General features: G+C 44.7%; 1 protein-coding gene across 7 annotated transcripts in view; it reads right to left on the reverse strand.

Moving 5' to 3' along the window:
* Window positions 1-26,180, reverse strand: part of TET3 (tet methylcytosine dioxygenase 3) — a 97,895-nt gene that overhangs the window by 20,119 nt on the left and 51,596 nt on the right. For all 7 annotated transcript variants that reach the window (XM_056571503.1, XM_056571501.1, XM_056571500.1 and 4 more), the window contains 2 exons: window positions 6,977-7,067; window positions 5,509-5,602 (listed from right to left, as the gene is read on the reverse strand). In XM_056571503.1, the coding sequence (XP_056427478.1) occupies window positions 5,509-5,602; window positions 6,977-7,067 (185 nt within the window). The remainder of the gene's footprint in view (window positions 1-5,508; window positions 5,603-6,976; window positions 7,068-26,180) is intronic.

Below are 26,180 nucleotides of genomic sequence, written 5' to 3' on the forward strand. Positions count from 1 at the left end.
TAGTTTCCAAAATGGGGTCACATGGGGGGGGGGGGGGGCACTGTTCTGGCACCATGGGGGCTTTGTAAACACACATAGCCTTCAATTCCAGACACAGTCTCTCTCCAAAAGCCCAATGGTGCTTCTTCTATTCTGAGCATTGTAGTGCGCCGCAGAGCACTTTACATCCACACATGGGGTATTTATATACTCAGAAGAAATGGGGTTACAGATTTTGTGGGGCTTTTTTCCTATTACCCCTTGTGAAAATAAAAAATTTGGGATAACACCAGAATTTTAGTGAAAAAATAAAAAAATGTCATTTTCACGTCCAACTTTAACAAAAATTCTTCAAACACCTGTGGTGTGTTAAGGTTCACTATACCCCTTGTTACGTTCCGTAAGGGGTGTCGTTTCCAAAATGGGGTCACATGTAGGTGTTTTTTTTGTTTAGTTTTTTTGGGTTTATGTCAGAACCGCTTTAACGATCAGCCATCCCGGTGCAAATCACCTCAAATGTACATGGTGCTCTCACTCCTGAACCTTGTTGTGCGCCAACAGAGCATTTTACATCTACATATGGGGTATTTCCATACTCAGGAGAAATTGCGTTACAAATTTTGGGGGTCTTTTTTCCTTTTACCTCTTGTGAAAATGAAAAATATGGGGAAACACCAGCATGTTAGTGTTAGAAAATAAAAAGTTTTACAATAACTTGCTGGAGTAGACCCCAACTTTACCTTTTCATAAGGAGTGAAAGGAGAAAAAGCCCCCCAAAATTTGTTAGGTAATTTCTCCCAAAAAAAACAGAAATACCCCATATGTGGCCCTAAACCGTTGCCTTGAAATACGACAGTGCTCCAAAGTGAGAGAGCGCCATGTGAGAGAGCGCCAATACAATTGGGATTTGCATAGGGACAGACGCAGATGCAAGAATTAGACTTGCCTCCGATATTAAAATTACCCTACGGCAGTGTTTCCCAAGCAGGGCGCCTCCAGCTGTTGCAAAACTCCCAGCATGCCTGGACAGTCAATAGCTGTCCGGCAATACTGGGAGTTGTTGTTTTGCAACAACTGGAAGCTTTGTTTTGGAAACTGTGCCGCACAAGACGTTTTTCATTTTTATTGGGGCAGGGGGTTAACTGTGTAGGGGTATATGTAGTGTTTTACCCTTTATTTTGTGTAGGTGTAGTGTAGTGTTTTTAGGATACATTCATACAGGTGGGGGGTTTACAACGAGTTTCCCGCTGGGAGTTTGAGCTGCAGCGGAAAATTTGCTGCATCTTAAACCTGCGGCGAGAAACTCACTGTAAACCCCTCCCCGTGTGAATGTACCCTGTACATTCACATAGGGGGGGGGACCTCCAGCTGTTGCAAAACTACAACTCCCAGCATGCTCTTTGGCTGTCTGTGCGGGGGTTGTAGTTATGCAACAGCTGGAGGCACACTGGTTGTAAAACACAGAGTTTGTTACTTAACTCAGTGTTTCGCAACCAGTGTGCCTCCAGCTGTTGCAAAACTACAACTCCCAGCATGTACGGTCTATCAATGCATGCTGGGAGTTGTAGTTTGAAACAGCTGGAGGTTGTGAAACACTAAGTTAGGTAACAAACTGTGTTTCACAACCAGTGTGCCTTCAGCTGTTGCAAAACTACAACTCTCAGCATGCACTTACAGCCGAAGGGCATGATGGGACTTGTAGTTATGCAACAGCTGGAGGCATACTACTACAACTACCAGCATGCCTGAAGAAAGGAAGGAAGTCCGGCATACGAAAATCCAACTTTATTAGGCAATATAAGTAGATACAAACACGAAGAAAGCATCAGCAGGATATCTGGATGCGTTTTGGATGGGCACACCACCCTTTATCACACACAGCATGCCCTCTGGTAGTTTGTGCATGCTGGGGGTTGTAGTTATGCAATTGCTGGAGGCACACTTTTTCATTTTAAAATGTGCCTCCAGCTGTTGCAGAACCACAACTCCCAGCATGCACAAACAGCCAAAGGGCATGCTGGGAGTTGTAGTTGTGCCTTCTGCTGTTGCATAACAACAACTCCCAGCATGCCCTTTTGTGCATGCTGGGAGTTTTTGCTAGGCAACAGCAGGAGGCACGGCCTTACCTCCTGCTGCTGTACAGGTCCTGCCTGTCATCCTGCCACCGCCGCTGTCTCTGCTCCGGGGGCCCCGATCCCGCTGCCGATGCCGGGGATCAGGGTACACACTCCCAACACCCGCTCTCGCCCTCCGGAGTAGGGGTGGAGCGGGTGTCGTTAGGGACACCCCCACAGCAGGCGTCCTGATTCGTTGGCCGGTAACGGACGATGAATCAGGGCGATTGTGAGGTGGCACCAGTGCCACCTCACTCCTGCTGCTAAAGGGTGATAGGTGCCAGTGTCGGACAGCACCTATCACCCTTTTTTACCGGGTCACCGAGAACCCTATTGACCCGGAATCACCACAAATCGCCGATCTGAATTGATTGCCGACATGGGGGGGGGGACCCCCATGGGTTTGCACGGCATGCCTGCTGAATGATTTCAGCAGGCATCCCATTCCGTTCCCTGCCCGGCGCGCGGCAGTGACCAGAATTCCCACGGGCGTTCAGGTACGCCCTGGGTCCTTAAAGGGGTACTCCCACCTTAGACATCTTATCCCCTATCCAAAGGATAGGGGATAAGATGTCTGATCGCGGGGGTCCCGCCGCTGGGGACCCCCGCATTATTGCATGCGGCACCCACCTGGTTTTTCACCGGAACCGCTGGAGGGTCTGAGTCGCGACTCTGGGAACGGAAGTCCGGGACGTCAGGACTCCGCCCCCGTGTGACATCACACCCGTCCCCTCAATGCAAGTCTATGGGAGGGGGAAGTGAAGGCCGCCTCCCATAGACTTGCATTGAGGGGACGGGTGTGACGTAAAGGGGGTATCCAGGAAAAAACTTTTTTTTATACATCAAAGTTAAACAGATTTGTAAATGACTTCAATTAAAAAATCTTAATCCTTTCAGTACTTATGAGCTTCTGAAGTTAAGGTTGTTCTTTTCTGTCTAAGTGCTCTCTGATGAGACGTGTCTCGGGAACCGCCCAGTTTAGAAGAGGTTTGCTATGGGGATTTGCTTCTAAACTGGGCGGTTCCCGAGACACGTGTCATCAGAGAGCACTTAGACAGAAAAGAACAACCTTAACTTCAGAAGTTCATAAGTACTGAAAGGATTAAGATTTTTTAATAGAAGTAATTTACAAATCTGTTTAACTTTCTGGAGCCAGTTGATATATATATAAAAAAAGATTATTTCCTGGATAACCCCTTTAACTCCCAGGACGTCAGGGCGTACCTGTATGCCCTGGGTCCTTAAGGGGTTGAAGGGGTACTCCGGTGGGAAAAAAAATGTTTTTCAAATCAACTGGTGCCAGAAAGTTAAATAGATTTATAAATTAGGTGATAAGATAAAAATAAACTGTCTGCGCGTATAGGGACTTTGCTAGAGAATTATCACACTTTAAACAATAGAGTTATTATTATGATACCTGGATGATCTGACTGTAATGGAGAAGTAGAGATGTCACTAGTTATTTGAGGCTTGATGGTTGATAATGTGTTGAATTCCACAAACTCCCCTGAAGGGTTTTCTAAAGATGGATATTGAGCAGCAGAGGTCCGGTGTCCAGGTCGATAAATGTCCTGGTGAGGTTTTTCAGGAGAACACCCCGGCCGGCGGCGTCTCAACCGTAATCACCTCAGTTCCCAACTCTTTCGATGGTGGTAAGTTCCGGTTTGTGACGTCACTATGGAACTAGCTACGGATGCAGCAGAGGACCAAATTTCCCCATTGCAACGCGCTTTTTTACTCTAATATATTATAAAGATTTATAAATTACTTCGATTTAAAAATCTTAATCCTTCCAGTACTTTTCAGCTGCTGTATGTTCCACAGGAAGTTGAGTTGTTATTTTCAGTCTGACCACAGTGCTCTCTGCAAACACCTCTGTCCCTGTCAGGAACTGTCCAGAGCAGGAGCAAATCCCTGTAGCAAACCTATGCTGCTCTGGACAGTTCCTGACATGAACAGGGGTGTCAGCAGAGAGCACTGTGGTTAGACTGAAAAGAACAACAACAAATAATTCAACTTTCTCTGGAGCACACAGCAGCTGAAAAGTACGGGAAGGATTAAGATTTTTTAACAGAAGTAGCTTACAAATCTGATTATCTTTCTGGAACCAGTTGATGACTTGTGGCGGCAACATGGATACATAAATGCATCAGTATGATGCTAGCACGAACCCAGAATGCAGAATACAGAATGCAGAATACATCTGTGGATATTTCTCATACATGTAAACTATGTGAAGAGTGCGGTTATCTGCAATATTCAGGTTACAGATCATGAGTATATGTGCTGACACCAGCCACCAGAGCCCTTTCTACAAATAACAGGCTTGTCCTCGGTTCACCTCTATCCGACATACGATTGTCTGCTTCCTGCCAATGAGGAACAGCATCCTCTATCAGAAAGCAACAACACAAGGATGAAGGTGGTGCCCAAAGTCATTACATACACAAGGGAGGAAGCACATATAAACATGCAGAAATATATCCCATACGCACAGCAATAACTGCTGGCTAATGACCTCCAACTCCTTACATCCAGACTGTAACAATTCACTAACTTCCATGTACTCCAAAAAGGAAATGTATATCTATATGCTTGATGTTGGGAAGAAGGGGCAGAGGGCAGCAAACAAACTTTGCACCAAGTTACAGAACACCAAGTTACAGCTCTGCCATCTATATACCTGATAGATGTACCTCTATCAGGTATATAGATGGCAGAGCTATTTGTCCCATCAACACAAAAATGGTACCAATAAAAACTACAGATGACGGTGCAAAAAATGAGCCCTCATACCACCCTGTGCACAGAAAAATAAAAAAGTTATAGAGGTCATAAGATGCCAATTTTAAACATACTAATTTTGGTGCATGTAGTTTATAATTTTATTAAGTATTAAAATAAAATAAAATCTATATAAATTGGGTATCCTTGTAAATTTATGGACCTACAGAATAAAGATAAGGTATGATTTTTACCAAAAAGTGCACTGCGTAGAAACCAAGTTACAAAATGGCGTTTCTTTTTTTATTTCACCCCACAAATATATATTTTTTTGGTTTCGCGGCAGGTTATGTTATAAAATAAGTGATGTTATTGCAAAGAACAATTGGTGACGCAAAAAACAAGTCCTTATACGGGTCTGTAGGTAAAAAAATTTAAGTGTTTTTAGAAGGGAAGGAGGAAAAAACGAAAATGCAAAAACGAAAATTTGCTGAGTCCTTAAGGTGAAAATAGGCTGAGTCCCTAAGGGTTTAAGAACCATTTGGTTGTTACTTTGTGCATGTTCAGCCCTAAAACCAGACTTATACCAAATATATTAAAATCAGGATCTTCGTTAAGAATTGAGGATTTAAAAAGAAAAAAAAAAAAGACTTTAGGTCAAGTACAAAAGAGGATTTTAGCAATCACCTACCCATTTAGCAATGGGGCAACCCCTGGAGCTCTTCCCTTCTCTTCCCGTGTAAATGACTTTTTCAATGCGGATTGCTTTCCCTTTCTCTCCATACCTGCAAATAATAATAACTGCATCCATAAACAAAAATCAGATAGAGTTTTTATATTTAATCCCATGAACTCACACGAGTATGGGAGGAAACTCATGAAAACATTCGAACACCGGAACTCTATGCAGATCGTGCTCTTCTACATACTATGGCCCCTGTTCTGCAAGCCAATAGTTATGACCTATGAATAACATAGGATTATCCCATGAATCATTCCCATTTCCAGACCATAAGGTCTTCTAATACCTGCTTTATAGTAATTTACAATGTATCTGGCATAACATTAAATTTTTCATTATATTTTGCTTCCATGTTACCTCTTGGGGTTTCTTCTAATCTGTACTACCAGGGGTGGGCTCTTTATAGAATCAGCCTCCTTCCCCCTCTGGCAGGTGACAATAGAATCCTTTCTAATTTCCTCTGCTATACTGCCATCCTACTGCAGAGGTTCTGTGGCCTGCCTTACAGGCATATCAGAAAGTTATTTCTCCTTTCCACACTGCACTGAACAGGTTTCAATTATGCGGAGACCTGGTTGAGAGTGGTTAAGCATGTTTGTCCTTCTGCATTCGGCTCATTAAAGGAGTTATCCAGGAATAGAATAGAGCTAATTTCTTCCAAAAACAACACCAGACCGGTTTTCAGGTTGTTTGGGGTATTACAAGTTGACTCCATTCACTTCAATGGAACGGATTTGCAATACCAGACACAACCTGTTTTTGGAAAAAAATCAGCTCTACATTTGTTCCTGGATCCCTTTACTATGTTATCTGGTAGAAGGTGATTTTTTTTTTTTCAGGAAGATGCCCACACTTCCAATATAAAAATAAAGCTATATATACCTTCCACACTCCACCTCTAATACTGCTCCCGTTCTCCGGTGCTGGGGCCCAATACATCAACTATTGTTCAGCCAATCACTGGCCGCAGCAGTGTCCTATCTCTGTCATTGATTGGTTGAGTGGCAATTGACCTCATCACCCCAGGCCTGGACTCCTTTTCTTGGTTCTCGGGCCCAATATGTTAGAGTGCTGCTCAGCCAAACACTAGATGAGGCTGGACACCAATGTGGCTTGTGACTGGCTAAGTGGCAATTTAAGCACCCGGAAGAGGAGGGCAGTGGAGACTAGGAGAATTTCTTCTTCTTTTTATTTATTGCAGGCAGCATGGGCATCATTATGGGAAAGAAAAATGAACATAAATAAGATGTACACCTTGCTATACACTTCAAACACCAGGTGGTGCCATAAATGTCATTCTTTTCTACTCTTTTCTGCATAATTTTAGCAAACGTTGCTAATTTCTGTGATCTATACTATAAATATGATATGTAATGGGGGGAAAAGCCCTTTATACATTATTGTTTGGCCTACTCACCTTTCCTCCATTAATTCTCTAATCGATTCTACAGTTGGTCCAGATCCAAGATGAGTGTAATATGGTCCTTCGTCCTTCTCATTAATTTGTTCTGCAAAAGAAATAGCACACAGATCACAAATAAGTTCTTTAAGAGTATCAAAAGAGATAGGCACCAGTGTGTTTACTGCATTTGCAATTGTGGATATACCATATCGGTAAACTCAAAGAAAGGCATTTTATAGAGAATAACCTTAAACTGGCACTGTCAGAATCAAGAACTTTTTATATGTTGCTCATTAATCTTTCTAATTTACTTAATAAAAAATGTTATCCCCATTTTATCATGGCTTATAAAAGAGACCACTAGGGGTCCCCATACCATTCAGAACACAATCCTGTCCGGCTGCAGCACCATCTTTGTCCCAGCTGAAGAACAGCCTAGGACAAAGGCCAAGAAGGGAGGATGGGACTAGCACTCCTCTGTGCTCACTCCTGTTCTATCAGACTCCAGCATGAAAAGGAGAGTTGCAGAGCAGCCTGCAGTGATTGGAAGAAGAGACCCAGCACAGTACAGCAGACTCAGGGAGGAAGTGAATGCACAGTGAGTAAGGGCGGGCTCTGCTCCATCCTGAGCAGCGGATGTCAGAATGTGTAAGCAGCAGAATGGGATGCCTTTTTGTTTATATATTGCTTTAAGTCCAGATAGGTATATGTGGTCCATATTGGAGAGAAGCCCATATACTTACCATTGGAACTGTGTTTGAGATATTTACATGCATATGTTGGTAGTGGTTCTCATTTATATCTATACTAACTGCGATTTATTGAAGATTATAAACAGGCATATGTCGGCATATCTTGACTTCATTCATGAGAAGTCTGTAATACCTACCTATGTAGGGATACTATTTTTATGATGACTTCTATTTTTACCTAAACTCTCCCTAGGCTCACCTTAGGGTGCCACGCTTATCTACAGTATAAGACCATAGGTCTGCCTTCCCTTCTCCCATCCACACATAGGTAGGCAGTATCTTGTAGTGAGACAGTGAGCCTCCTATCTGTGTTATAGCAAGGGAGAGCATAGTAGAGTGAGGGGTAGGTTCCAGAGCAGGGCCGTCCTTTTAAGGGAGTTCAACTCCGCCTAGGCATAGGGGTAGAATCCGGGACCTCATGACTAGGGACAGCAGATAGTGGCTACACATCCATAGGCCCATTGCTTCCCTAGGTCCCCCCCTCCTCCATTACCTAACCCCCTACCTATCCTTTAGTGATCATTTTCTGGACTCTATCGACCTGAGAGTCTCTGGATTGTTGGAGCATATCTGTTAAGCATATATTGCTGATATAAGCACTTTGCATCAGATCAGTGCTAGAATTGATCATTTTAAAGGGGTTCTCCACTGCCCTGCCTTCCGGAGCTCCGCTAGCAGCATACGGAAGTTTATTACTCCGAACGCTGTGTGCGGGCTTCCGTGTTCGAGGCCGCCCCCTCGTGACGTCACGCCCCACCCCCTCGACAACGGTCGCGCCCACTTCCCATAGACTTTCGTTGAGGGGGCGGGCGTGACGTCATGAGGGGGTGGCCTCGAACACGGAAGCCCGCACACAGCGTTCGGAGTAATAAACTTCCGTACGCTGCGAGCGGAGCTCCGGAAGGCAGGGCAGCCGAGAACCCCTTTAAGATATTTTGGTGGTGGTTAACCACACAATTTGGTTAGTGAATTTGTTTTTGCTTAAGGATTTTAGTGGAACTCGATAAAAGTTATTTTTTAGTGTCTCGCTGTGATACCCATCATCATATAGAGAGATTTAGGTACTTTTCTGTATTTTTTTATGAGCTCAGGAAAACCCCTTTAAACCCAGTTACACCTCTTCATAAAACAAGACAGATTTTTCACCTTTAACAGCTTTTATCACCAAGATGACCTACTTGGTGGTCCACTGTCTTACAGCAGGATCTGTAATATAAATATACATATCCCATGATGCTCTTACAGCCAAAATGCTGCCAAAGCATCATGCGAGCTGTAGTCCAAAACATCTGCAGTGCCGAAGGTTGCCTATGCCCGGCCTTGGACAACCTAATAGTCTCCATTTAGCAATGACCAGTGTTTCCCAAAGTGTCTCCAGCTGTTGCAAAACTGCAACTCCCAGCATGCCCGGACAGCCGAGGGCTGTCCAGGTATGCTGTGAATTGTAGTTTTGCAACAGCTGGAAAGGCTGTTGGCCATGCTGGAAGTTGAGTGGGAAACACTGAGATAGACCATCACTTTTCCCAATCCATTGTCTTCTATAGCAGTGGTCCTCAACCCAGTCCTTAAAGTGGTACTCTGCCCCTAGACATCTTATTTGCTATTCAGAGCATAGGGGATAAGATGTCTGATCGCTGGGGACCCCCGTGATCTCCCTGCTGCACCCAGCATTGGTTTAGAGTGTCAGGTGCAGCGCCGGTGGCTCCTAACGTCACAGCTTTGCCCCACTCGTGATGTTAGAGCCACGCCCCCTTAATGCAAGTCTATGGGAGGGGACAGCCATCACGCCCCCTCCCATATACTTGCATTGAAGGGGCATGGCCGTAATGTCACTAGCGGGGCATGGCTGTGACGTCATGTGCCTCCACCCTGCATCGCCAGTCATTTGATACGGAGTGTAGTTCCCTCTGTGCACCAGATGTCTTGGGTGTCACAGCCAAGATCGGGGGGTGGTCCCCAGAAGCGGGACCCCCACGACCAGACATCCATTCCAAAAGATAGGGGATAAGATGTCGAAGGGCGGAGTACCTCTTTAAGGCTCACAGATGGTCCAAGATTTGAGTTTTTCTCTGTTCTATAACAATGGAGTAACAGGAAAAAACACGGAATGTTCGTGGGCCTTGAGGTCTGGGTTGGGGACCACTGCTCTATAGTATATATATTATATCCTAGACTTGAACTGCCCAGTATATATATAGCTCCCGCCCCAGTATGTTAGTTCCTGGCAGAACTCATTACTATCTGAAGAATCCGCTGAACTTTCTTGATGAGTTATTGATCACAGGTTTAACGAGCATGTAATAATACTCATTGGCGCGGGTCACCTTGAAGTAGATGGACACATCTCAGATCATATTACATTTTGAAGAAGAGGTAAAACGTGGCTGCTTTACTGCAGCATCAATGTTTTAGTGAGATACCTGGGATTGGTTACATGAACTGATATTGCTTACTTTGGCAATTCGCGAAGATATTTTTTAATGCATGAATAAATGGATATGGATTTGCATTGATCAGTACACAAACAGAACCTTTTAAACATAATGGGGTTTTTAGTGAAGCAGCACTTCTTAGTGCTAGTTATATAACATAGCGGGGGAGACAGGGCACTGTCCGCAACAGCTTTATACCATCTGCTAAAGGCACAATCTAGGCAGAAATGATGCACTGTGTCATTCCTGGTCCAGGGCCTGAGGAGAAACACATGTCTTCTATCTATAGTGTTCTTTGGATCCCTGTGTCATCCACTGCCTTGCACTAGCTACAACACTATGGGGGGTATTTATCAAAGGATTTATGTGTTTTTTTTCACGTAACTTTGGCGCAATACTTTGGCGCAGTGTCTTTTTGAGCCAAAGTTTGGCGCATCTTCTCCACTGTCATTTTTACAACTTTCTCAAAATCACACGGTCCTGTGTGTGATTTTAACTTTAGTCAGTAATTCATAATTTGCGCATTTGGCGCAAATCATGTTTTTTGGGGGGCACAAATCCCCGCCAAGACATTTTGCACATGGAAAACACACTTAGCAATGTCAGAAAATGTAAAGGTGTAAAAATACATTAAACATTTTTTTTGTGAAAGCAGCGACGCCTCCAGGGCTGCTCAATACTATCCTGCGACATAGTAGACTCCAAAATGGCCGCTCTACAGGGTAAAATACGCGTCCTCTGTGGCGGTAAGTTCTGTGTAAAAGGCGCTGTGAACAGCTGATTTCAACATTTGAGCCAAAATTAATAACAACTTGCACCAAATGATAAATTTGGTGCATGTCCACGAAAACCAAAGTGAAAAAAAAAAAGGGTAAAAAGAAACTGTCAACAGGTAAAATTGATAAATACCCCCCTATGAGTTTGCCTGGAGTGTTCCTTTAAAGGGGTACTGCGGTGCTTACACATCTTATCCCCTATCCAAAGGATAGGGGATAAGATGCCTGATCGCGGAAGTCCCGCCGCTGGGGACCCCCGGGATCATGCATGCAGCACCCCATTTGTAATCAGTGCCCGGAGCGTGTTCGCTCCGGGACTGATTACCGGCGACTGCAGGGCCGGCGGCATGTGACGTCACACCTCCACCCCTGTGTGACGTCACGCTCCGCCCCTCAATGCAAGCCGACGGGAGGGGGCGTGATAGCTATCACGCCCCCTCCCGTAGGCTTGCATTGAGGGGCAGAGCGTGACGTCACACGGGGGCGGAGGTGTAACGTCACACGCCGCCCGCCCTGCGGTCGACCATAATCAGACCCGGAGTGAACACGCTCCGGGCACTGATTACAAATGGGGTGCCGCATGCATGATCCCGGGGGTCCCCAGCGGCGGGACTCCCGCGATCAGGCATCTTATCCCCTATCCTTTGGATAGGGGATAAGATGTGTAAGCACCGGAGTACCCTTTTAAAGGGAATGTGTAATCATAGAATGGCCTATTGTGTAAAGGAGATTAAAAAAAAAAAAGAAAAAAAAATATCAGGGGGTGATTAAAACAAACAAACAAACAAACAAAAAAAAAACAACCCACACTTACCTTCCTCCCTCCTGCACCACCACCGGTATCACAAAGCTGCGGTTCCTGCTGGGCACAGCTTCTGAGTATGAGAACATGAGGTCACACACCCGCTTATTCAATCAGCAGCCACAGAAATGTCCTGCCTCAACCTTTGATTGGCTGACCAGGTTGTGACATCACGTCCCTTAACCCAGGAGCAACAGACAATAGAAAGCAGAGCTTGGTTAAACCAACGTTGGTGTATGAGCGAGGAAGGTAAGAGTTTGTTCTTTTTTTTCACTTAACCCACTCCCTGACTTGTTTTTAAAACTAAATTAATTGCCAGACTAACCCTTCACATCAACTTTTTATGTTAAACCTATTTTTAAGAATTTTTGGTGATTCTATTTTACTATCTATATAATACAATTATCCTGAAATCTTGCAGAGATTTTTACCAGTGACCTACTAAGACAGGCAAAGGTCACAGAGCATGCCTAGAAAGCTCCCCTATAAAAGACATCTTGCTGTTAACAAAGCAGGCTCAGACAAAAATGGGGATCTGATCAGCACAAAAAATAACATGACTATGACTATTCCTCTTTTCCTGTAACCTGTATCTTATTCTTTGAAGACCCTACACTTTAGAAGACCTTTATGTATGGTCAGTGAAGTAATTGGGTGCATTTCAATGGGCAAGACCAAGGACATCCTGTCTTCCTACATCAAAGGGTTACTGGGGATCTCTGAGAAGTCACTTAGTCTAGTTACAGATGGCTAAATTTAAATAGTCCTGACACTATTCTACTGAACCTACTTTATACAGTGGTCCCTAAACATACGATGGTAATTCGTTCCAAACGAGCCATCGTTTGTCAAATCCATCGTATGTTGAGGGATTCGTGCAATCTAAAGTATAGGAAGCTGTACTCACCTGTCCCCGCCGTTCGAGATGGTGACCCCGGGCCTCCGCTGTCTTCTCCGGTCCTCCGCTGTCTTCTCCGGTCCTCTGCTTTCTTCCGCAAGGCCTTACTGGGCCTGCTTGCCGAGGTCATTACGCCGCTGCGTACGCCATTCCTATTGGATGACGTGCGCAGCAGCGTATTGACGTCATCGGAGAGGGCCGAGAAGACACCGGAAGACCAGCGCTGGACCCGGAGGGCACCCCGGAGCATCGTGGAGGGGTAAGTAATACTTACTGCACCACACGGGGAACATTAAGCTGCTATCCGGCAGCAGCTTAAGCATTTGGCGCTGCCGGATAGCACTTAATGCGATGGCCCCGACATAAAAAAGCATCGCATGTCGATGCTGACATCGACATGCGATGGCCTCTGAGAGGCCATCGTATGTCGATTTCATCATATGTTGGGGCCATCGTAGGTCGGGGGGTCACTGTATTCCTGTAGAACTGTGTGTTGCTCAAGTTATACGGAGAAAGGTAATGAGCAAGTATTACAGGCATATGAAAATGGCTTGGGGTATCTTAGGGCTTTTCTCATTTCTAACTTTTTTTTTTTTGTGGCAGTAGAAGTCACTTAGTCATTGGCATCAGCAATAGGGACAACTTTGCTTGTATACATCCGGTACAATCATGAAGAAATTAGACTCATCGCAATGCTTCTTGCAGCATCTGCGGGAAGTTTACAACGGGAAAAATTCCATGAAGTATAACTCTGATGGATGAGACTGAGTGACCCCTGTCATACATACATGTTATGCCTATTTGCCTGACGAAGGGGATCCCATGCCCCGAAACTCGTTGCACCCTGGCTAAATAAATATTTACTTTACTGATCACCCCCATATGACTGACTTTGTGGATCGTGCCGTGGAACCGGGTTTTCCTTCTACCTATACACCCTGTTATACATAGGCTCCCTATAACGAAACATATTAGGTGGTGTCCATTATCACTGGAGGTCTGTGTAGACAATCACAGAGGCTGCTATGCCATTAGAACTGCTATATATAAAGGCTATAGTGACAATCTCGGACTCATGGTGAATGGGGGTTTACAAATCCATTTAAACTATAACCGCTGAGCTTTCCTGGTGCATACAGTAAATAGTTTCAAAAAGAAGTGTGAAGTAATGCTTACACAAAACTTTATTTACAACTTCACCTATGGATGTGATGGATAAGAAGAAGTCATGAAGTGCTTATAGGTCTTGATCGGATCACAGGGTTCCTTGTGGTTACCAATAGAACTAAACCTAGATCTAATCTTTTCTTTTTGTTGCTATGTTGTTTCATTTTTGATGTATAGTTTTGAATGTACCCAAAAGTATAAATATGAGATCAACCGCTTTATGTTTGGATGAGATATCTTTTCCATGGTTCTATTCATAGACTATATTGTTTAGCCAAAAAAAGTACCGTATTTTTCGTCCTATAGGACGCACCGGTGTATAAGACGCACCCAATTTATAGGTGCAAAATCTAAAAAAAGAAAGATTTTGAACCCAATAGTGGTCTTCAACCTGCGGACCTCCAGATGTTGCAAAACTACAACTCCCAGCATGCCCGGACAGCCGTTGGCTGCCTGGGCATGCTGGGAGTTGTAGTTTTGCAACATCTGGAGGTCCGCAGATTGAAGACCACTGCATAGGAGGTAATACTCACGTGTCCCCGCCACTCCGGACCCGTCACTGCTGCCCTGGATGTCGCTCCATCACGGTCGCCGTCGCTCCGGAACGTCTCTGCTGCCGGCCGGGTATCCTCGCTCTCCGTCGCCGCCATCACGTCGTTACGCACGCCGACGCACTTACGCGACGACGTGATGACGAGGAAGGAGAGCGCCGGCCATACAGGGAATCCCTGAACGGAGAAGACACCGAGGAGGCAGGTAAGGTCCCTCCCGGTGTCCTGTAAGCACTAACCCGGCTATTCAGTCGGGCTGTTCAGGACCGCCGCGGTGAAATCGCGGCGGTCCCGAACAGCCCGACTGAACAGCCGGGTTAGTGTCACTTTCCCTTCAGACACGGCGGTCAGCTTTGATCGCCGCGTCTGAAGGGTTAATACAGGGCATCACCACGATCGGTGATGTCCTGTATTAGCCGCGGGTCCCGGCCGTTGATGGCCGCAGGGACCGCCGCGATAGGGGAGTATTCGCCGTATAAGACGCACCAACTTTTTCCCCCCAGTTTTGGGGAACAAAAAGTGCGTCTTATACGGCGAAAAATATGGTAATTTCTTTTTCGGTTGGATACAATTGTATTAATAAAAGAAAAAAAAGGCATGGAATATGAAATAAATTTGGCGCTGTGAATTAGAGCAACGCGTGTAGCCTCGTTTCCAAGCCCTTCCATAACTCTTGTGAATCCTTTTATTATTTGTGTAATGGTTGCAGAATGGTGCTGATAATCCAACTCTGCATGCAGATCTAAGCAGGAGCCCATTTTCTCTTCTACCCTTTGCGATTTGTAAACTATTTCCAGAAATGCAACCGTATTCCCTGACCTTAGGTGCAACACAACGCAGTCAATGCAGTGTGACATGGTGATTTTTTTGGTCACACGACCCCTGCCATGTAGCCCCCCTCAGCGTTCTATCTTTCTTTCAAGGTGATCCAGACCAATACCATGGTCAACACTTGTATAGATCTCGTTCCTTTGGACGTTGTATAATATTTCTAATGTAAGTTTGCACATGCAAAACATATAATACAAAAGAAATCCACATAAATCCCCCCAAAAAAACAAACAAAAACCAAGCACACAACCTTTTTTATTATATGTAGCCATGTTACATGAGGTATTAGTGATAAACAGAACTCCGATACCATCCACCACATCAGCTAGAAGGTATTCTGTGTTTTCCCTTGACAAGGCTAATAACAGTGATAAATGGTACTGTAGAGCAGAAAGCAGCAATGCAGATATATTACGTGCTGGCCCCCCTTGGCTGCTGGGAGAATGTCTTACACATAGAGCAGATGTCTTTGCTGCAGCATTCCTGGGAAGAAATCTGGTCACGGATGGTTTTACACACAGTCACACCCTTCATGCAGACATTTATAGAAACATAGGCTCAAGTTCAAGGTTAAAGTACAAGGGGGATGAATAGTAGGGGAGCTAATGTCCCCGGTCTAAATTGCTTCCTGATCTCTGTTCCATGACAAATCACTACATTACTTGTAGAGATGAGCGAACTTACAGTAAATTCGATTCGTCACGAACTTCTCGGCTCGGCAGTTGATTACTTTTCCTGCATAAATTAGTTCAGCTTTCCGGTGCTTCGGTGGGCTGGAAAAGGTGGATACAGTCCTAGGAGACTCTTTCCTAGGACTGTATCCACCTTTTCCAGCCCACCGGAGCACCTGAAGGCTGAACTCATTTACGCAGGATAAGTCATCAACTGCCGAGCCGAGAAGTTCGTGACGAATCGAATTTACAGTAAGTTCGCTCATCTCTAATTACTTGCACTTACTCATATGAATCTTTACTTTATAAAGCTTAATGCTCATACACATTCGTCCACAGTAACATGAGCCCATAGACTTCAGGCAGGAATGGTCTCTAAGGCTGGGTTCACATCACATTTTTGCTATACTGTTTTCAATCAGTTTTTCTAAAGAAAACTGTATGGCAAAAAAAACAAAAACGGATGTGCTTTTCCCATTGACGTCCATGTTAAAAAAAAAAACGTATGCAGTTGCAGTACGGTTTTCAAACCGGAGACAAAACGGTGGTCAACTACGGTTTTGGGTACGGGAGAAAACCGTATTGCAAGCAAACCGTACGCAACCGGATGCATACGTTTTCAATACGGGAAACGTACTTGAAAAACGTGGTGTGAACCCACCCTTAATTCTACCCTGACAGATGATGCCGGGGAAGAATAGGGTACAGCATGTTTGTTTTAAACTGCCTGACCCTACTGCTCTCCAAGAAACAATGATGCCAAGAGCGTAGCAGCAACTTAGCCCTCCTCTCTCCAAGCCAAAAGTTTACAGCGCAATTCCCAAGTTTTAGGCCCACACAATCGTTATGTCCAGCATGGAGAGACACAGGTCATGCTGGGCGGTACACATGCTGAGGCAGCAATATCACGCTTAGCGAAGTTCGATGCACGAGTCCAGTTCATCAGAGAAAGGATTGTGCACAGAACTTCGTTGAGCATAGTACTATTGCCTTGGCAACCGGACCACCCAGCATGGCCTGTGTCTTTCCACGCTGGAGATGAAGACAGCGTTGGCCCGAAACTTGGGGCTTGCCCTCTAAGCAAATGAAGGGATCCAAAGTTACATGTTTAGGGCCACCTTATAAGTGAATGTCCACTTTTCATGTGTTTAGATTACAAATAGGTTAAAATGATGTGCTTACTTTTATATATCTGTTATAATGCCTTAATGATGTGATGAATCACATTTCTTTGTACATTATGTAAATGGCTGGGTGTGTGTTCATTACATACCTGGGGAAGAGTTGACACCCGTAAACACTATGGGGAGAATGCATTGCTCTGGGTAATGTTCTGCTGGGAAACCTTAGGTCCTTGCAGTCAACTTTGACACGTACCACCTACCTAAATATTGTTACAGACCAAGTGCCTTGCCTACTTTATGGCAGCAGTATTCCTTAATGGCAGTAACTTATTTCATCATGATAATAATGCTTATTGCCACATGCTTGTCCAGGAACATGACAAAGAGATCAGGATGTTGACTTGGCCTCCAAATTCACCAGATCTCAATCTGATTGAGGATTTGTTGGAAAAGCAAGTCTGATCGATGGAGGCTGCACCGCACAACTTACGGAACTTAAAGAATTTGTTGCTAAAGTCTTGGTACCAGATACCACATGACCCGGTCAGAGATTTCGTGGAGTGCACACCTCAATGAGACAGAGCTGCTTTGGTGTAACAAGGGAAGCTCACAATATGAGGCTTGTGGTTTTAAAGGGAACCAATCATCAGATTTTACCTTATATAACGCTTGGCAAAGCGTTATATAGGGTAAAATCTTTATTTTCACCATTCCCGGGGGACGCTCCTGCCCCCAGGGATGGTGAAGATATGAAGTTATAAACTAGTCACTGCCGCCGCCGTAAGTAGTCACCTGGGCGGGGAGCTCTTCTTACCTACTCCCGTTCTTCGGCCGGGAGCGACGCCCCTCTCCGCTTGATTGATGGGCAGCGTCATCGCTCTGCTCCGTCTGTTCAGTGAGCGGAACAATGACGCGGCCCATCAATCAAGCGGAGGGGGAGTCTCTCCCGGCCGAAGAACGGGAGTAGGTGAGAAGAGCTCCCCGCCCAGGTGACTACTTACGGCGGCGGCGGTGACTAGTTTATAACTTCATATCTTCACCATCCCTGGGGGCAGGAGCATCCCCCGGGGATGGTGGGGACAACAATTTTACCCTATATAACGCTTTGCCAAGCATTATATATGGTAAAATCTGATGAATGGTTCCCTTTAATGTTATGGTTGATTAGAAACAATCATGTATTTTTTTGATACATAAAAACATGGACATTTACTGTACAAAAGGTTTTACATACCCATAATATGGCTACATTTTAGCATACAAATTATAGACATATCTGGTTTTCTCATCCTTCAAATTCTTACTGACCCAAACTTGGTACATGGCTCTATGCCTTACCGTAGACCTATGTTGGGGACGTGTGAATCCGTTCATGATCTGAAGACCACACTAACAGAAATGAGTTTAAAGGGGTTAAACAGATTTGTAAATTACTTCTATTAAAAAATCTTAATCCTTCCAATAGTTATTAGCTTCTGAAATTTTCTGTCTAACTGCTCAATGATGATGTCACGTCCCGGGAGCTGTGCATGATGGGAGAATATCCCCATAGGAGCTGGACAGCTCCCGGGACGTGAGTCATCAGAGAGCAGTTAGACAGAAAACAACAACTCAACTTCAGAAGCTAATAACTATTGGAAGGATTAAGATTTTTTAATAGAAGTAATTTACAAATCTTTTTAACTTTCCGGAGCCAGTTGATATGTAAAAAAAAGTTTTGGCCTGGAATACCCCTTTAACATCAATATAGTTCTAATCTATAGGACTAGTCTAAAAACAACATAATAGTACAAAAAAAAATTCAGCGGCATTGCTAGGTCCACTGCCATGTTGTGCCTGTCCACAAATATCAAACCTTTAAACACTGATGTTTCCATGTACCCATCTTAGACACCCTCTAAATGTTATTAAGTATTGCCAATACATTAGTGCTATGTGCAGTACTGGGACCTGTGTGTCTAGAAATTGAAGCACCCAGATGTACAGTATAGGCCATGAATAGTCATCGTATTATAGAACCCTATCACATCTATCTGTAATACAGTCTGGTACATAAACCCTTATAAAGTGATCCCTCAACTTACAATGGCCTCAACATACAATAGTTTCAACATACAATGGTCTGTTCTGGACCATTGTAAGTTGAAACCAGACTCAACATACAATGCTATGGAATTTTCAAAACCTGTCAATGGATGGAAGAACCGACCAATCAGAATGGACATTTCACTGGTAAAACCCCTGTATTCCTAAAGTGCATGCACTGACTGGTGTCTAGTAGCGCCCCCTACAGTACAGGGCAGTATTACATGTTCTGTACTACTTTTAACCTATGCCATGGTTAGCTGCTCCTTTGGACACCAAGTAAGAGCGGCTCCATTTTAATTTTTGTTAGGGCATTATGTGTACTATAGAGGACCCTAAAGAAGCTCCTGTCCTCTACATAGACCAGTGTTTCCCAACGAGGGTTCCTCCAGCTGTTGCAAAACTACAACTCCCAGCATGCCCGGACAGCCTTTGGCTGTCCGGGCATGCTGGGAGTTGTAGTTTTGCAACAGCTGGAGGCACCCTCGTTGGAAAACACTGAAATAGATAATGATTTACAGCTCCCAGCAGATTTTTATTACTTTTATATGTAAGGATTTGCTTTATCTATATTAGTAATCTACTTATTTTTCTTTAATCCTCACTTTTTCCTATTTTTGGATGACATTTTGGTGGCTTCAGAACCAATTACCAGGTTTCCATAGAGTTCTGGTCTCAACATACAATGGTTTCAACATACAATGGTCGTCCTGGAACCGATTAATATTGTAACTTGAGGGACCACTGTATTCAGTTCTCCCACTCAAAAGCCATCAGAAATTGGGTGGGGACTGGGGTCATCTGGCATTATCTTCATGGGTAAAGGTTGAATGGCTATGTTATGTTTACAGAAATACAATGATGCTGGTCACTGGGAGACTAATGCCGGGGCAACCTGTGATTTATGTCATTACACTAGGGGGATATTGTACTATAAATACAGATTACTCATATGACGCATCACCACACATTTCAGTTTTCCTTCTACTCGAACCTTTATTTTTAACAAATTTTCCAGATTACCGAGTATATATGAACAGATAGATATCAGCTAATGTTATTTTAATTATGTAAAATATACCAGTGCGTGTGGCCCAACTAAGTAAACTGTCACATAAAGTAAAAGTTTTGAGACCAGCAGTATAAGGGTACGTTCCCACACGACGTATTTTGCTGCGTATTTGCTGCGTATTTGGTGCTGCGTATTTTCCTACCCATTGACTTCAACAGGGAAAATAAAATACGCAGCAGCAAATACGCAGCAAATACGCCGTGTGGGAACGTACCCTAAATCCTTACAGTAAGTCCTCCATCTACCTTACTATAGAGAGGTGTATAATAACTGGGCACTACTAACATGGAAGAAGCAGGGGCTGCCAGCGATCCTTCTAGGTCACGGTGTGTGGGCTCCACACAGGTTGATACTGAAATGTTTTCCTACTTAGAAACAGCCCCATATTTGTTGTAAATCTCATGTCTGGTGGCCACCTAGGACTACCCGGACCTCTCATCTTACTACTACACCAGAAGGAAAACTGTGGGATTTAATGTTGCCACACAAAACGTTCCTCCCATTCAACCTTGGATCACTTACCACCTAGAGTGTGTTGGTACGTTCACCCCAGTTCAGACCTGCTGACAAATCCTTATCAGTCTTTGACTGATAGCATGGCCCTTGTCTTGACTGGTAATAAAACTCTAGACTCCTCCAGGAGTGACAACTTCCTTATTGCTCATTATTTGTAGCCTGACCTACCTCCGGCCAGCTACTGCAGGCACCACACACAGGAGTATGGACACTGGCCCAGATATTTGGATAAGTAAAGTAAGGCTGGGTTCACACCACGTTTTGTTAAATACGGCTCCCGTATACGGCTGGGAGGAGGGGGCGGGGCTTAATCGCGGCGCCCGCACTCAGCCGTATTCGGGAACCGTATTTAATGTATGTCTATGAGCCAACCGGATTGAACCGCAGCCTCCGGTCGGCTGCTTTTTCGGTCGTATGCGGTTTCCCGACCGGAGGCAAAAACGTGGTCGACCGCGTTTTTGCCTGCGGTCGGGAAACCGCATACGGCCGAAAACAAAGCCGACCGGAGGCTGCGGTTCACTCCGGTCGGCTCATAGACATGCATTAAATACGGTTCCCGAATACGGCTGAGTGCGGGCGCCACGATTAAGCCCCGCCCCCCTCCTCCCAGCCGTATATGGGAGCCGTGTTTAACAAAACGTGGTGTGAACCCAGCCTAACAATGTCTTTGTTTGTTGAAGGAAAAAATATTTCAAAATATAGTCAGCAGGAACATAGGAGTTGAAAAACCTTAGTCTAAGAGCCCTAGTACATGACCTGACCCCACACAGTAAACAGGCAGCGATCTCATAGATTGGCGCTTGTCTACTGAACTTTACAAGGTTCAAGTGTAAAGGCTGGCGGGCTGCATGAAGCACAGCCGGATCATTTGTGTAGCTGCAATCAACTTGAGGCAGCACATTCCCTATTACTCGGGGAGATGTGCAAATGACAGCCGATGATAAAGCTGAACGCCGGCCCTATTGCCGGCCATATTACAAAGGTCAATATGAGCCTGTTCATTCGATAATCACCCCCTGTAATGAGGCCCTAAGAAAGGAAGCTGAAAAGAATATTTTTAAGGGTGGTTTTAGACACAGCAGGGGAGACTTATCAAAACCTGTGCTGATTAAAAGTGGAGCAGTTGCCCCTAGCAAGCAGACTGTTATTTAAAAAAAAAAAAGGCCTCTGAACAATAAGGCTAGGTTCAGACTACGGAATTTCCGCCTGCAATTCCACTTTGAAATTGCAGGCGGAAATTCCGCTTGCTAAAATGTATAGTGTAGTGAATGGGTTTCCGTTCACAAATTCAACCTTCGGAATTTGTGAAGCGGAATTTGTGAACGGAAAATCCGCTTGTAAATTTCCGCCTGAAGAATGGCGTTGCTCATTCTTCAGGCGGAAATACTCGCAGAACACATCGCAGTCTATTGGAGACTGCAGTATCCGCACGTTCCTGAGTGATTCAGTCGGTGCTGGACGCACTTGGAATCTCCGGGTGGAAATTTTCTGCCCGGAGGTTCCGTAGTCTGAACCTAGCCTAATGGGCAACTAGTCTCCAATTTTCCTCCACAGTGGTTGTGATAAATCTCACTCAACGATTATTTGGAAAACAGCCACTACAGTTTTTGATGCAGTTATTTTGAGCAAAAGGCAGAAATGGATCCAGCAGGAAGGTGTAGGTATATCAAATTTGAAGCCCTGCATTTATAGTTTTAATTAGGGACCGACCCATTATCGGTATGGCCGATATTATCGGCTGATAATCACGATTTTAGGCATTATCGGTATCGGCAATTACCTTGCCGATATGCCGATAATGCCCCGTCCCCCGCACCACCCCCACCGCACCGCATCCGCCCCCCCCACCCGCCGCACCGCATCGCACCCCCCACCGTAGTGCTGGGCGGTATACAGGTATGGATTTTTGCCCATACCGCTATACCGGTCAGGCCCCTCCCCCACCCTCCGAGTCAATAAAAAAAATTAAACTTACCCGTAATGGGGGTGGTCCGGGCCATCCATCCTTCCTGTAGTGTCCGCCGGCATTCCGGGTGGAGGGATTCCGGGTGGAGGGTGAACCGGTCCAGGCCGTCCTTTTCCGGGGGTCATCTTCTCCACTCCGGGCAGGCTCCGGCCTAGTACGCTGCATAGACGCCGCTATGCCGTGACGTCAGGCCGTTACTAGGCCGGAGCCTGCCCGGAGTGGAGAAGATGACCCCCGGAGAATGACAGCCAGGACCGGTTCACCCTCCACCCTGAATGCCGCCGGACACTACAGGAAGGAAGGATGGCCCGGACCACCCTGACAGGTAGGGGGAGAGAAGCGGGTGGTGGCGGCGGTGGCCTATGGCACCGCAAAAGCCACTGCAGTGCATTGATATAAAGCGCCCGCTTTAAATCAATGATCTGTATCGGTGTCGCGGGGGGATAAATAGCCAATAACTTATACTGGAATATCGGTACAAGTTATCGGGTATCGTCCCTAACCGCGATTATCGGTATCGGCCCTAAAAAAACAATATCGGTCGATCCCTAGTTTTAATTCCTTAAAAACTGTGTGAAACCACCCTTAAGCTGGCCAAACAATTATTTAGCTTGGTGCCCCCACACACATGGACACCAGGCCTGCATTTTGAATATAAGGAGTCAGGAGCCACTTTCAAACTCCACAATAAATGGTCGGTCAATGATGCAGAAACCATCATATTTGTCTAATACAATGCTAATGTGTATGGTCTGTCAGAGAAAGGTTATGGGAGAGTGGGACAATCATTACATCATTACAGAGGTCAAAACTTATTAGTGACCTATAGTATCCCCACAACAGGTCAATAAATATTGGATTGGTGGGGATACTATTAGTGGCACCCCACTGACCATCTATTTGTCTGAGCCACAGATCTGGTATACACAGAAATATGGCCGGAAGCAGACAACTCCGTTCTTTGTATAGTGGCCATGCTGGGTTATTACATATCAGCTCCCATTCACTTAAATGAGAGTTGAGTAGCAGTAAACCAGAATGGCCACTACACAATGTATGATGCCTTTTACTTCCGGCTCTGCTCACTTCGAATTGTAGATGTCACAGGTCGGATGTCTATTAAAGCATGACAGACACTCCCCATTTCCAATGGGCTCCACAGACTCACAATGGGGTCAATCAAGTTCCCTCAAGGTGCCCAATGCAATTTTCCTGACAAATATGGGAGGAATCATGTTTCTTATGTAGATATGATCATGGCCTTAAGATATCAATGTAAAGGTTTCCTTGAAGGCCAATGAGAAAAGCTAATCCTGAAGAATGTATAAATATGCAAACCCCTGTGCGTGTGCTACCAATATCTTCCATAATACTCCACAAGGGAGTGCATGGGATTCTGTATAGGTGCCATGTTTGTCAACCTGATTGGTAGACATGTCTAAGTAAAATGTAGTAAAGCACAAGGGTATAATAAGCACTGCCAGCTATTTATTAGTTATCAATTGGCCCAAATGTATCCATCGGAGACAAAATTGTGTCTGATTTTTGTCTCAGAGATATAGTAGTCAATCACAGCTCTGCTTTCATTTCTCAGATTGCGCTATTAAAATGAGAGCTGGGTTGTGATTGGTTGCTGTCTGAGACAAAAGATAAATCTGTAACACTATTTGCAACATAATGAAAACTGAGATGGAAAGTAGCACATAATTCATAAAGGCGGTAACTTTAAAGGGGTACTCCGCCCCCAGACATCTTATCCCCTATCCAAAGGATAAGATGTCAGATCGCCGGGGTCCCGCTGCTGGGGACCCCCGCAATATAGCAAGCAGCACCCACCTGTAACTGCTTCCGAAAGCAATGGAGGATCTCAGGCTAATGCCTCCCGACCACGGGGACGGAAGATCGTAAACGAGATCCTCCAGCGCTTCCGAAGGCAGTAACAGGTGGGTGCTGCTTGCTATATTGCGGAGGTCCCCAGCGGCGGGACCCCGGCGACCTGACATCTTATCCCCTAACCTTTGGATAGGGGATAAGATGTCTAGGGGCGGAGTACCCTTTAAGTCTAAAACCTATGCCCATGTAGAAACATGTTAGAGTAATATGAAATATAGGTATTGTCTCCAGTCTCCTAAAATAAAATGTAAAAATAAATGGTGATAAATGGTGAAAACAATGCAAATATTGGATGATTTAGGTAGGCGAAGCGTCATAGCTCTTCAGTGGAGGCCTTTGTGTCTGCCTTCATCCAAACGCCTTGGCGGGTTGTTTTCAGTGTCCTAATACATCATCTTCGCAGGCTGCTATTTTGGTCAGTATTTTTAGGTAAAACCAGGAGTGGATCCAAAGCACCGGAAAAGCTGCAAATCTTTCCATTTTTTCTCTGTCTATTCCATACTTTCCTAGTTTTGGGTAAAAATACAGACCAAAATACTGTGTATACACCCACTGACACTGAGGAGAAGGGCTGTCATGCACACACACTATGGGGGAGATTTATTAAAACCTGTCCAGAAGAAATGTTGCTGAATTGCGCATAGCAACCAATCAGCTCTCTCTTTTTATTTTTTTATTTTTTAAGAGGGGGGAAAAAAATGAAAGCAGCAATATGATTGGTTGCTATAGGCGACTCAGCAACTTCCCTTTAGACAGGTTTTGTACTGGGAAGGCTGTAACGGTTTTAAGAAAAATAAACTTCATGACTTTAGTTTTAGACTTTATTTAGGCTATACTGCAGCATTTTAGATATATGCCACAAAGATTTAAAATATTTGCCTCCCCCTGTATCATGAAAAGAAGATTAAGAGCTCATTCACATGTTTTGGGGACCGTCTCTGGTTTTGTTGCCAGACTGAAAATCGTGGTCTTCCATGGTTTTTAGTCCGGCAATAAAGTGCATACAGTCTAAAAACCAGCCAAGCGGAGTTACTATCTGGCTCCGTCCAGCTCATTCAAATGAATGGGACGTGGGACGGGTCCAGGGGGGAAACTTAAGCGGACTGTTTTCAAACTGTCCCGCCTTATCCACAAAACATGATGTGAATGAACTCTAAGCCTTTTGGGTTTTCATTTTTTGTTTGGGATCTAAGCGATGGTATAAAAAGACAGGAGACATCACAGCTTTGGGAATGTAAGCAATCTAAAGAATGCATTTATCGGCAATCTGACAAAAACATCTGGAGAAATGTATTGAAGTGTGCAATAGGCTTCAGTAGAAATCAGTAGAAATAAAGAGATGATGGCTGAATCTTGTAAATAGTGCCCATCAGAAAACGCCCAAAACACAGGTCAACACTATGCGATTCATTCTGAGCAGCTTGGAATAAACCTGCTACTATAACCGCTGCTAGTTCATTTCTAGTGATTTCGAGGAACACATCCATAATTCTGAAGAAACCTTGATGTCTCATTTGTACATCGCGCGTACATAGTAAAGTACGGAAGGAAAATATTCAGAGCATTACAGTTGGCTGTTGGTGCGGAGTCGCCTCCCAGCTGTTCAACCTTGGAGAATAGTTGACAAATACATGTGGTAAAGAGACGGTGGAGGTTACTAAGCAATCAGGACGCCAGAACTTA

The sequence above is a fragment of the Hyla sarda genome, chromosome 4 (assembly GCF_029499605.1).
Source record: "Hyla sarda isolate aHylSar1 chromosome 4, aHylSar1.hap1, whole genome shotgun sequence".
Taxonomy (NCBI): domain Eukaryota; kingdom Metazoa; phylum Chordata; class Amphibia; order Anura; family Hylidae; genus Hyla; species Hyla sarda.